At 41.2% G+C, this 13918-nt stretch overlaps 1 protein-coding gene across 1 annotated transcript in view; it reads left to right on the forward strand.

Annotated features, from left to right (window-relative positions):
- The window catches only part of RNF217 (ring finger protein 217), a 56599-nt gene that overhangs the window by 22369 nt on the left and 20312 nt on the right, over window positions 1–13918 (forward strand). Inside the window, exons 3-4 of the mRNA XM_035110589.2 lie at window positions 2787–3020; window positions 10417–10581. Coding sequence (XP_034966480.2) covers window positions 2787–3020; window positions 10417–10581 — 399 coding nt within the window. The remainder of the gene's footprint in view (window positions 1–2786; window positions 3021–10416; window positions 10582–13918) is intronic.

Below are 13918 nucleotides of genomic sequence, written 5' to 3' on the forward strand. Positions count from 1 at the left end.
CTGTGCTCCTATGTTTTCATTTTTTTTTTCTGGTAGCAGTCTTCCACAAACAGCTACACATTAAGGGTCTTAGTTTTTATGTATATATAGTCTATCTATATAGAAGATCAAACCTATCCATTCTTAAGGAAATCAGCCCTGAGTGCTCCCTGGAAGGACAGATCGTGAAGCTGAGGCTCCAATACTTTGGCCACCTCATGAGAAGGGAAGAATCCTTGGAAAAGACCTTGATGCTGGGAAAGATGGAGGGCACAAGGAGAAGGGGACGACAGAGGACAAGATGGTTGGACAGTGTTCTCGAAGCTACGAACATGAGTTTGACCAAACTGCGGGAGGCAGTGCAAGACAGGAGTGCCTGGCGTGCTATGGTCCATGGGGTCACGAAGAGTCGGACACGACTAAACGACTAAACAACAACAACAGTCTATCTTTATATACCGTCCATTTATATATTCTATCTTTCTCATGGTGCTGACAAATCAAGAAAAGCTTAAAGCTATAATAAAAACCATCATATTAGCTTGCCGATGTTAACAACAGTAGCAACTAGTGACAGCAATAACAAAAACCTCAAAAGCTTTCAGATCAAACAAAGATGCTCAGCCAGAGGCCTTCTTAACTAATCAAGGAAGTAGCCAACTCAATTTCACTCAGAGTAGACACACTAAAATTAATAGGGTAAAGTTTTTGCTGGTCTCCTAAAATAATAAAGAGGGTCTAGTGAATATCAGCTGGTAGAACAATAGATAGGCACCACAAGAGAAAAACTGGTAGAGCTCATCTGACCACGAGGGTCAAGGTCCTGTCATTGCTTCATAGTCACTTTAATTTCTACCATATGATTTCATGCTAGCTAGGGGGAAAGCCTGTGGTGTAAATAGTAAAAAGGTAAAGGGACCCCTGACCATTAGGTCCAGTTGCGAACGACTCTGAGGTTGCAGCGCTCATCTCGCTTTATTGGCCGAGGGAGCCGGCGTACAGCTTCCAGGTCATGTGGCCAGCATGACTAAGCCGCTTCTGGCAAACCAGGGCAGCACATGGAAACGCCGTTTACCTTCCCACCGGAGTAGTACCTATTTATCTACTTGGACTTTGACATGCTTTTGAACTGCTACGTTGGCAGGAGCAGGGACCGAGCAACGGGAGCTCACCCCGTCATGGGGATTCGAACCGCCAACCTTCTGATCGGCAAGCCCTAGACTCTGTGGCTTAACCCACAGTGCCACCCACGTCCGTTGGTGTAAATAGTATTTTCATTTAATTTATGGTTGTGCCCATCTAATACACATGAATGTTAAATCATCCTAAGTTATTATGCTATTTTCCCCTGTTGCTATCCCCCACTGTCGTCTGCTTTTTTCCTTAACATGTTAGTCTTCCAACATCTCCATACAGACTCCCCAGATTTAACCAGAGATCCATGTTTCATATGTTATTCTTTTGTGTTGGAATATCCTGTCCATCCATATGACGTCAGGCATGAGACAGGAAAAGCTTCAAATTGCACTGAATTCAAGCCATAACTGTAAAGGAATGTTCCTTCGTATAATGCAGCTTGAATTTGGCATGGTTTTGTATTTGGTTGTCTTATTATGTCCCACTAGTTGTTGGCTCTTTTCCGAAGTTACTGACTGACTGACTGAATAGTTGGATTATGGGTGGAAAGAACTTGGAAGTAAGTCCTGGGAAGCAAATGTTGTTGTGGAAATGTGTCATCAAAATGGAAAGACAACTGAAAGGGAAATTGCAGTACTAGCAAGAGGGACTGTCCCTGTGTTAAGTATTGGCTGTAGAAGACAATTTCCCTTGGCATAAACATTTAGGATTAAAATATTGTGCTTGCCAAGCAATCTGCAGTTGCTTGAAGTGGTTGGATGAATGGTTGCTTTTTGGAGAATTTCCAGTCACACAGGTGCTAAAGCTGTGTTTAATTTTAGGTACACATTTCAGAAATTAAATTCCTGTGTTTAAACAACTTGTATATGAACAGTTTTTCATAAGATGCTTTTGCCTTCATGCACATTGTGCCTTCATTCTACTACAGTTAGAGTAAGATTTGCATGTACAGAGGTTGGAAGATTAGCCAACTTCGTTCAGTATAACTGCAGCATAACAAGCAGTATCAGGGTGTATCTTTGATGTTCTGATGCAGTACAGAATCACAGTTGCACTGCTAAGAGGCATTTTAGGCTATGGAAATTACTATTGCTGATTGTGCCAAATGAGAAATGCTAAGTTGCTGATCCACCACACAGCACCAAAGAAAAGAAAATTGCATCAAACTCTAGATTTTATATATTTTGAAGCTGTGTATGATTAAGAATTGGGGGACCAGGGGAGCTAAAAAGTTCATTCTGAGCTCATTTAAGATAAAGCGCTTGAACTACAGAGAGGTTTCCTTCTCTTGGATCTTAATCAGCTGATAACCTGAAAGGTGTTTCTGAAGATGTGCTGTTATAGGTTGAAAATGCTGGTATGCATTGATGAGAGAACATTTGCTCTGAACCAGTATTAACTTAAAATCCCTTGAAAACAGATTAATTATAAGAAGATCAGTTTCTTCAAAATAAAAAAATAGTTTGTTATTTGGGCTTACATATTTCCTGTAAAAGTTAAAAAAAGTAATTTCACAACTGCATTGCGTGCAGTTAAGTGAAAAGCCATGCTATATTCATTTTTGTTATATATTTACAAGTTAAGTATTGGAACTTGGTGTGGAATTGGGTGTCCAGTTATTATTTGTGTGCCCACACCTGTTTGATCACAGCTCTTGTGTTTATTTGCAGGTGCAGGTGGGGCAAGCAGACATCCAATGTCCCATAACGGAGTGTAGTGAACACCTGGATGAAACAACTGTCCTCTACAACTTGCCACACGATGACATCATCAAATACAAGTACTTCCTGGAACTTGGCCGTATTGGCTCGAGCACCAAGCCATGCCCTCAATGCAAGCACTTTACAACCTTCCGGAGGAGAGGCCACATTCCAACCCCTCCCAAAATGGAGAACAAGTACAAAGTGAGCATGCTCACCAAAGCTATGGATTAGATGGCACAGCTGTGAGCTGCAAAAGTAGGCCAGGATATGGTGGGCATTAAAAGGGCTTTCTTCTCTTACTGGAACCTAATGTAAGATGTGCTTTTAGAATACAAATCTATAGGTTTCATACCCCTTATTAGCTAATTAATGTCAGCTTTCCAGAGTAGCTGGCCAGTTAACTTATTAGTTCCCTTCTTTATTGTACCACGTTGTTGTTTATTTTGAATTAACCATGCAGCCTGAAATATTTCATGAAGTCTGGCAGTTCCTACATTCCACTAAACATTAGGTGAATACCACCATACTTTTAAGTAAGTATTAAGTTGCATGTATCCATGGTTGAGCTTTCTGTAGGTTTTAGCTATGCCGTTTGATATCTGCAGTGGAAGCTAACTTAGAAATTATTATTTTTTAAGGCCAAGCACTTGTTGATTGACTCTTAATTGTGGGCCACCTTCTCTTATGTGCTCTGATTCTCAGTAATTAAATAGGAGTACTGAAATAAGTTTGTAATGAGGGGGGCCTGTCTGGGTAAATATAGTGTTCAAGACTTGTAAAACTATTTTGTAGACTGACCAAAAGTCAGTTGTATTGTCATGCCAATGAACACAAGAGGTCTTACCATTCATCTACTACTTGCTGTAGTTCCCTAGGCCCTCATCTTTTCCAGAGGGTTTCATGGCGCCTTCAGAGAAGATTTGGGGGCACAGGAAGGATAAGCCCCATTCGTGCAAGTGAAGGTCTATTATGCAGGTTCCACAATGGAATATTACCTATTATTACTGTTTACATAGATAGTCTGTATTCCCATCTTTCTCCCATTAATATCTAGACATTGGTGTAGAGCAGCGGTTCTCACAGGTGGAATATACACACATATAAAAAATGTTGTGAAATGCTTTTTAAAAAAAGTTTTGAAAAATTAATTGAATTTGGCATAGCTCACTGTCACCAACTAGTCACATATTTATATTGCAGTTTACAGCACATTTAAAACATTTTGTTTGTTTGTTTGTTTTTTGCAGCTTCAGGTAGGTAGCCGTGTTGGTCTGACACAGTTGAAACAACCAACCAACCAAACAAACAAAAAGTCCAGTAGCGCCTTAGAGACCAGCTAAGTTTCTTCTGGGTATAAGCTTTTGTGTGCAGTTCGAAAGCATGCCAAAGTGTGAGTAGATAAATAGGTACCGCTCTGGCAGGAAGGTATACAGCGTTTCCGTGCACTGCTCTGGTTCACCAGAAGTGGCTTAGTCATGCTGGCCACATGACCCGGAAGCTGGACGCCGGCTCCCTCGGCCAATAAAGAGAGATGAGCGCCGCAACCCCCGAGTCGTCCACGACTGGACCTAACAGTCAGGGGTCCCTTTACCTTTAAGGTGCTATTGGACATTTTTTTATTATTTGCAGCTGTATAGCTGAGTTCAAATTGTGGTCCATAGACCATCAGTGGTTGGTGGGCTTCATTAAGTGGTCTGTGGCATGTCTGTCAATTTGTGTTTGAAGGTGGGAGATGGCACATCCATCACATTAAATATTCATATTGATTTTCGATTGTATTTTTATTGCTATGAATTCCAATTGTAATATAATAAAATATAATATAATATATAAGAAATGCAAGAAGCAGTTAAAATGCAATTAAAAACCATACTGCACCTACCAAAGTGTATTACAATGGCTACAACAGGTAGAAAAACTATTAAGTGGTCCACAAAGACCCTCAGCCATTTTCATAGCTGTCAACCCTCCCTTTTTTGCGGGAAACTCCCTTATTCCAAGCCTCAGCTGTCAACCTTCCCTTTTTTGCTGGAAATTCCCTTATTCCAGCGCCGTTTCCTGCTGCTATCCTGGATTGTTAGATATACCGTAGATCAGGCATAGGCATAGCTGCCAAGTTTTCCCTTTTCTCGCGAGGAAGCCTATTCAGCATAAGGGAAAATCCCTTAAAAAAAGGGATAACTTGGCAGCTATGGGCATAGGCAACCTTGGCTCTCCAGATGTTTTGGAACTACAGCTCCCATGATCCCTAGCTAACAGGGCCATTTGTCAGGGATCATGGGAGTTGCAGTTCCAAAACATCAGGAGAGCCAAGGTTGCCTTTGCCTGCCGTAGACTGTCCCTGGGACAGGTGAAGCTGCTGATCCCTCATTTACAAATCCGAAAGTTGACAGCTATTTTCAAGTGGTCTGTAAGTAGGAAAGTTTGGGAACCACTGGTGTAGAATCTTGGGCAAGGGTAATATTTGCATAAATCCTGTTCAGATTATTGGTATGTAGGTGAGTTTTACATGAACAATGTGAGTAAATGTTGCAGAATGCTTGGCTTTGAAAGCAATTTGTAAGAAAATCTTTGTGCCACAAGTACCATAAAGCTAAGAAAAAAATGTGTAAGCTCTTTGCCAAGGTTTTCCAATTACAGTATGGAATGTTTTTATTTGCATGTAAAACCCTAGCAAATGCTTTTAGCGGGTGGCGCTGTGGTCTAAACTGCTGAGTCTCTTGGGCTTACTGATCAGAAGGTCGGCGGTTTAAATACCAGTGAGTGAGCTCCCGTTGCTCTGTCCCAGCTCCTGTCAGTCTAGTAGTTTGAAAGCATGCCAGTGCAAGTAGATAAATAGGTACTGCTGTGGCGGGAAGGTAAATGATGCTTCCGTGCACTCTGGCACTTGTCACAGTGTTCTGTCATGCCATAAGTGATTTAGTCATGCTGGCCACATGACCCAGAAAGCTGTCTGTGAACAAACACCGGCTCCCTCAGCCTGAAAGCGAGATGAGCGCCGCAACCCCATAGTCGCTTTTGACTGGACTTAACTGTCCAACCTTAACTGTCCAGGTCCTGCCCACCTAACAATTTGAAAGCACACCAAAGTGCAAGTAGATAAATAGGGACCGCTCTGGCAGTCAATCCATATTGATTTGGTGATTGACAGTGATTCTAATCTAACTCCTTTTGAATTTTTGCTCCTGGTCCCTTTTTCAAATTACATTCTGCTGATTTACTTGTTCCATTAAGTTATGTCAATGTAAGGAGCAGCGTAATGCGAGATTCGGGACTGGTGTAATAAGATTTAAAGTGCATTATATAACTGGATAGCTTAAAGGTATATAAATGCATTCCAGTGTTTATTGCTGCTATCTTCCATGGGTTGAACCCAGATTTGATCATGATTAGAGCAGAGCCATTGATACCAATGTGACTTAGGTTAGCACTGTTTAACGTGTGTCCCGTTGATTTTAACTCCAGTTGATTTCAATGGAAAACATAACTAAGCCTGTATCCTGCCCTTTCTTTACTTTTGAATGGTTTAAACCAGAAACAATGTGAGAGTCCTTCTTTCCATTGATTTATATGACTTCACCCTTTCAAGCATGGACTGGAGATGGCATACCGGTACATAATCTTAAAAGTCAGAATCTGCATCCTGTACACACCTGCACATGGAATAATTAGCCCTGCCAGATCTTGCATAGCAGCAATGTGCCTGTGTGTCTGGAGTTTTCACATGTGACTGGTAGGAAACATTGCCGCCTAACCTTTCAGGTTGTGTGTAGGTCTTGGGTTCATAATTCTGTGTGGATATTAATGAAGTCAATTGCTGTGTTAGAACTATTTATAGCTTTAAAAATTATAGGCCTATCATTTACAAATATTTGATTGGGTGTTTGCCAGGGACTGGACTTCTAATGAGAGACAGACAGTACAGCTGTGGAATTTTCTCCCCAGGGAGCTCTCTTGCTCTCTTTCCATTTCTCATGGGGGTGTTGCATACATTTTCTGACTCCTGGAGGAGGCATTTTATGACAATTTTGTGCCATTTCAAAAGACTGCTTTTAAGGTTGCTGTGTTTTATAATTGTTTCATGTTCTGTCTATCTTTGTGCTTTATTACTGTAATTTATTATCTGGAGACTGCTGTGCAAACTGAAAAGGGGGATCTGAATAAAGTAATTAAATATAAAGTAGCAGGTCTTCCCTCAAACCTGGAGAGCTAATTAAATTTAGGAACTTGGAAGTGTGCCAAAGGTTTGTGTGCTTTCTCCTCCCCCTCCCAGCTTACGGTTCCCTTCTCTATATCCTGACTTTCTCTAGCCACAGATTGTCATGACATATACATTTACAGGCTAGAGTTTCCCAATTTGGACATTATGACGAACTGTGTTTTAAGAAAACCAGGAAGTAGAGAACCGAACACTCAAACAAAAGTGGAAGAGGGAGCACATGGAGCCACACTACGTACCTGAGCCTTGAAACCATCTTTCAGAGGACTGTTTTATGAAGTCTGAACTAGGCAACTGTCTTTAGGTAGGATGTATGTTATGGTTTCCTTTTTCTTTTTTGTTATATATAAATATAATTGTAACATTAAATAATGTATGCACTATCTGTACCCTTTGGGAGACAGTGGAGGTGCTGTGTCAGAATCGAGAGAATGCTTTTTCAAATGGCTCTCTGTCCACAATCAGAATTTCATGCTTTTCGTGACTCCCATGTCCCCTGGTAAGCTGTGATGAGAAAGTTAGAATAAATGTCTGCTGTAGTAAGATCATTGTTCATATTTATTTCTAAAATAAGATTCAGAAGTTGTAAATGTCCTGGCTTGCTTTTGATCCACTTTTGCCTTGGAGAATTCCTTGCATTTACTATGGTGAGCATTTTTCTTAGTCATAACTCAAGTGAAACCCCCTTTGTCCCACAGTACACAAGAGCGGCTGGTAGCAACTAGAAGACAAAAAGTCCCCAGACAGCAGGAGTGTAGGACATGTGCCCATCATCCCTGGCCATTGGTCATGCTGGAGGGCTACATGTACCATTTACCTGCCATATATAAAACCAGCAGAACAACAGTGGGAGTCTAAACAACAATCACCTTCCATATTTTATTATACTGCACAAACTAAAAATGGACTTGTATTGTGGGAATTTATTGGGCAGGCAGATTTTTTTGGGGGGGGGGATGTATTCAGTCTCTGCCTAGCCCAGAAGTTTGTTTCATTTTCATTTCTCATTTGTATTCTATCTTTGTACATTTCTGCCTTTTTGCAACCTATAGCACGAAGGCAGGTGACAGATGAAGTGAAGGCTTGGTGTGATTGCATGCTTTTAGAAATAGAACACCAAGGATGCCTACTGAAGTATCCAGCAGACAGGCTCTGTTATTAACTCTGTGGGGTTCTCTTTCATCAGAGGAAAAGTCAATATAGAAGGGCAGGGAGAACTTTCTCATTGTACTTGGTAGATGATGAACAATGGAAGCTCAGATTCCTTCTTTTCTTGAACCCTGCCACTGAATTTTTATAGGAAGTATATCCTGTAGATGAGAAATGAAAAAAATTACCGGTAAATAAATAATATTAGTGGGAAGGAGATGTATGGAATAAGATATATTCAGTACTTTTTATAATACTTATTAGAGGTTGGCAAATTATCTTTAGTCATCCAAATAATCTTTCTTTCTTTCTTTCTTTCTTTCTTTCTTATTTATTTCTGTTTTGGAAATGTATAAACTATTTGCTATATATAAAAAAGTTCTCCTAGTGGTATACAGTTATATTTAAAAGTAGACTAAAATGCACAAATCGGTTAAAAACAAATATGCATAAATATAATGTGAAAACATACATAAATGTCAATGAAACATTTGCAACAAAGGTAACTACTGTAAACCATGTGTCTTGATAAGTCCACTCAAAACAGAAACAGTGCCTAAAACAGTGTTGTGAAGGCGTCTTACCTGATGTCAATAGGCAAGGAGTTCCAGAGCCCAGAGGCTGGTACGCTAAAGGAACGATTCCTTGCAAATGTTCAACAAATACTGTGTAGCACTTACAAGAATGCAAGCTCCACAGACCGAGGTAGTTGAATAGGCACATACAGGGTGAGGTAGTTCCATAAGCAAACTGATCCTAAGTCATTAAGTACTTTATATACCAATAGTAACAGGTTGTGCTTTGCCCAGTATTGAATCAGCAGCCAGTGCACATTTTTGAGCACAGATGTAATGCCGACAGACTTCTGCTCCTATTAGCAATCACGTTGTAGCATTCTGCACTACCTGGAGTTTCCGGACCAAGTGCAAGGGAAGCCCCAGATAAGAGTGTGTTGAAGTAATTCAGTCTTCAGGTTACAAATGCTTGGGAGTTCTGGGCTCATGCTATTCTGACCCAGGAACAGTCACAGCTGTTGTAGCAGCCAAAGCCGGTGAAAGGTGATCCTAACTACTAAAAGCCACTTGCATCTTCAGTGACAAAGCTGGATCCAGGAACACCCCAGTTGGCATAGCTGCTCCTTCAGGGGGGCACAACCACATCTACAGTAGGCAATCATTCAGTTTCCCAGACATGAGAATGACTCATCCACAGAGCCTCTGTTTTGACAAGATTCAAGCTCAGTTCGTTTCCCCTCATTTAGGCCAATACTGCATCCAGGCTCTAGTCCAGGAGCAGTACAGCTTCTCCCAATTCAGATATTATGGAGAAATAGAGCTAAATCTCAATAGTGTCCCTTTCCCCATTTTACAGCTTTTAATGTGCAATATAGTGCCATATAGCACAGCACAGGAAGGCCTTATTCAGGTGGAAAAATATGTTCCTCCTTTTTTTTGCTGCTCCTAAAACTCTTCTCTCCATCCATGAAGCCTCAACAGAGCTACAAGGCTCCTGTTTCAGGATGGAGCCTTGAAAATGATTATGTTTCCTTTCATGAGGTAGGGAGAATCTGCAATGTCTTGTTATTGCCCTTAATATTAAATACAGAGCTTCATAAACGGGCTTGCGTGATAATGCCCAGTGTAAGGAATGTTGAAAATGCTGGCCTTCCCAATAAGCAGCTGGGAATTTTAGTTTTTGTTGTTTTTTTAATGTGGCACTGTTAGTTAAACACATCTTCCATCTTATGTTTGTATTTGGCCAGCTTTTCTGAGCCTAAGTGCCTTACAGTTGCCTTACTGTTGTTTAGAGACATTTCAAAGAAAGTAAAAGTGATGTAGCAGGATTATTTGGGGAGGGGGGCTGAATCATCCATACGTATAGGAAAATTAGCATGCAGTGCCCACACCCTAGTTTCAGAACCTTTTGTGCAGACTGGCGTGTCCACAAGTTCAGTAACCAGCAAACTGTTTGCCAACAGTTGAGGCCTCTCATGCTGCATTTCATCATTATCCTCATCATCATCATAATGAATGCACTGCTGGTTTGGCTAAGAAGCTGCAAAATTATCAAAGCCATTAGTGTGGCATTCTTTGCCATCCCCCATTACTTAGTCATCTGCCATAGGTTATTTTGGGGGAATGCTCGTGCAATCTGAACTGTGGCTTCCTAATCACATTTATTGGGCAATCTTCAAAACTATTTTATTGTTTTGTGCTCTTGTTTATACAGATACAGTGCCCAACCTGCCAATTGGTGTGGTGTTTTAAGTGCCACTCTCCCTGGCACGAAGGTGTCAACTGCAAAGAGTATAAAAAGGGAGACAAGCTGTTACGTCACTGGGCCAATGAAATTGAACATGGGCAAAGAAATGCTCAGAAGTGTCCAAAGTGCAAGGTAAGAGAGCGCATACTAAGTTACGTTCCTGTTTGCTGCTCGAATATTCTGTGAAGTTTTCCAAACTGAGATGCCTTAGTGAAATTCATGCTCATCAAGTTAAGTGTCATCAGTTCTGTTAGATTCAGAATAACTTGATCCCTGTCATTTGCTGACATTGCTGCTCTTTTACAAAAGTGCTTATCTGTCACCCTATTTATGTTTGTGCTAGCTGAACTGCTGAGTTTCGAAGCGCTTAACATTGCTGGTCTACAGAAAAATAAGGAAAGAACTCAAGCCTTTCAATACAAGTTAATGAATGTGTTTGATATTTATGGCATGGCACTTTCACAAGAATCAAGATTCTGGGGGAGCCTGTTGCACCATTCTGCACAAGGAACTAATAGTGCAGAGTTGGAGAAAAGGAACAAGTGAACAAGATGCTGATGCGGTTTAACCTGGCAATGACTGACCTGGAAAGGGATCCTGGGGATGTGGTCGGATAGCTCAATGAAAATGTCAACCTGGTGTGAAGCTGTTATTTGGATTATTAGGAAATGAATTAAAAATAAAACTGCCAGTATAAATAATACATTTGTAGTACAGTTCTGGTCACTGCACCAAAGAAAGAAAGAAAGAGAATATTTTTCAGCTGCAAAAGGTGCAGGAAAGGACAACCAAAGTGATCAAGGAACAGCTCTTCTTTGAGAAAAGATTACAATGAGTGAGGCTTTTTAATGAGTCAAGGGGTAGGCATGTAAGTAAGGGGAGACATGATAGAGGTGCGTCACATGCAGTGTGGAGAAAGGGTGAAATCTCTCTCTTCTATATAACACTGAAACCTGGAGTCAGGGCCGTCTTAAGCACCTCTGGTGCCGTGGTGCGATGGATCCCTCCAGCGCCCCCCCCTCGCCCCGTTTCGCAGCGCGGCAGGCAGGCAGGCGCAGCTCGGCTGCCGAGGGCGCTGCTGCGCAACGGGTGGGCGGGCTCAGCGTGCAGCGCTACTGCCGAGGGCGCTGCTGCACGGAAGAGCGGCGGGCGGGCCGGCGCCGTGGTGCCCTGTGCCACCCAGCCTGGTCGTAGGGCCGGCCCTGCCTGGAGTGTTGTGAGTAGACTCTTAAATCCCATCTCTAACATCAAACCTGGTCTAATATATAATGTCAATATATATACAGTACCTTAAAAATATGAAATCAATAAAGTTTGTATCTTTCTTTCATAGTAGCCTGTTCGATATAGCGCAGGTGGGAGATTGACCTACAATTGAAACAACACTTTAAAAGTAACATACAGTGGTACCTCGGTTTAAGTACACAATTGGTTCTGGAAATCTGTACTTAACCTGAAGCGTACTTAACCTGAAGTGAACTTTCCCATTGAAAGTAATGGAAAGTGGATTAATCCGTTCCAGACGGGTCCACTGAGCACTTAAACTGAAAGTACACAAAACGGAGCATACTTAAACCGAGGTATGACTGTAATAACATTTATTATAGGAATTAATATGTGTACAAATGGGATTAATTTAAACATCACAATATAATGTGAGGTTACAACTATGAATGTTATTTCTGCCATAAAGTTGATATTGTTGATATTGTTACTAAGAAATGCAGGATTCACTTTTGTCAAAATAAATCCCTGATTAAATCCAGGGTCTAGTTATCTCTGTCATTTAAAAGTGTTGTTTTTTGGATTGAAGTCTTCACACAGATCCAGCCCTCACTCTTCTACTTATTGACTTGATGGATTCTCAGCTGCAATAATGATTTATTTATGGGCCAGGAACACCACTGTGGCTTTAGGTTCCCAGTTGCTTGCTGAAGTCTTTCACATTCCTTAAGCACAAAACTTCTCAAACTGTCTATCACCAGCTGCTGTCTTCTGTTACTTCCCCTTCAAGAGTTTCTTGAGGTTATGAATCTTCCTCTCAGGCTTAGCCTTTTCCCCTTCGACATTGATTCTTCTCTGCCTGCTCTCCATGCATTCTTTAGTTTGCTCTTCCTTTCTCAGGCTCTTTTCTGCCTGATTTGAGCTCCAACTGACCCTCTTGATAGTTCTTTGGCTGGTGTTTTGCTCTTCTTGTGGTCACAGATACTCCCTTCTATTGAGTATGTTTTTAGAGTGACCCTCAGATTACCATTCTAATGCTCCTGATCAGTATAGATACCAATTACTTCTAGTTCTGCTAACTGCCAAATATGCACCTACCCTTAGCAAATGTAACCAAGGTTTTTGTTAGCTGCCAGGCCTCATATGCCATAGTCTTTGCAGAGGTTTAAGCCAGGCTTGGTCAGATACAGCTTTACCTCATGTTTCATTTCAGGCTGAAGTATTTAATCATAGTACAACTCTTAACTCTAAACACCTATCATTTTACTTTAAGCAATAATAGTTAATAGTGTTTTGTTTTGTTTTTCAAAATGGCTCATCCAAGGAAGGTGAATGATAGGATACACAAAAGGAAGTACTTCTTCAAGCAGCAACTACAGAATTCATTACCACAGGATGTAGTGATGTCCAACCATTCAGGCCACTTTAAAAGAGGGCAAGACAATAAAAAGGCTATCAGTGGCTACTACTCATGATGGTTATATTGCCTTGGGTATTGGAGGCAATATGTCTCTGTGTTCCAGTTATTGGGGAGCACAGCCTAGAGTACAGTTAGACCTGTGTCCTGTTCGTAGGTTTTCCATAGGCATCTAGCTGGCTAGTGTGGGAACCAAATATTGAACAACTAGGCCTTTAGTCTGATCCAGCAGGGCTGCCTTGTGTTACTATGGGCTTCAGCTGGTGCTGAATGGTTGTGACCACAGCCTTCATCCCAAGCTTGGAGTTGGGGAAGGGTCAGGGATCACTGCCTTCAGCTTTAAAGTTTGGAGAAAAGCTTAACATGCCTGCCAGAGGGGAATGCTACACTTTTGATGGCATGCATGGTGTGTAAGATTGATAAAGCCTTTCTCTTAGTCATTACTCTAAACCAGATCTCATTTACCTTTGACACATTTCAGATAAGAATTTATTTGACAGATTGACATACAGGATGTAACTGTTTTGGGGTTTGGTTTTTTTTGTTTCTTTTGGTGCGTATGTTTTTAAGTAATACGGATTTCTTCTACCTCCTTGCCCTTACTTGGCTGAATTTTCTATACATAGGAGAAAGCAAAAAGACCAAATTAGCATGTCCCTTGAAGGTATGGGGCAGGATGATATCTAGAAGTTGTCTTGTGTAAGCCCTGTTGAAATGAATGGAAGGGTGCTTGGATGAACTATGCCTGCAGTAGATAGAAAGGCTTTTGGTCCCTTGCAGTTCTGATTCTGTGGTAGATGAAGCTATAGGAACAATGTGGAATACGCA

Source organism: Zootoca vivipara, chromosome 3, assembly GCF_963506605.1.
Source record: "Zootoca vivipara chromosome 3, rZooViv1.1, whole genome shotgun sequence".
Classification (NCBI taxonomy): Eukaryota; Metazoa; Chordata; class Lepidosauria; order Squamata; family Lacertidae; genus Zootoca; species Zootoca vivipara.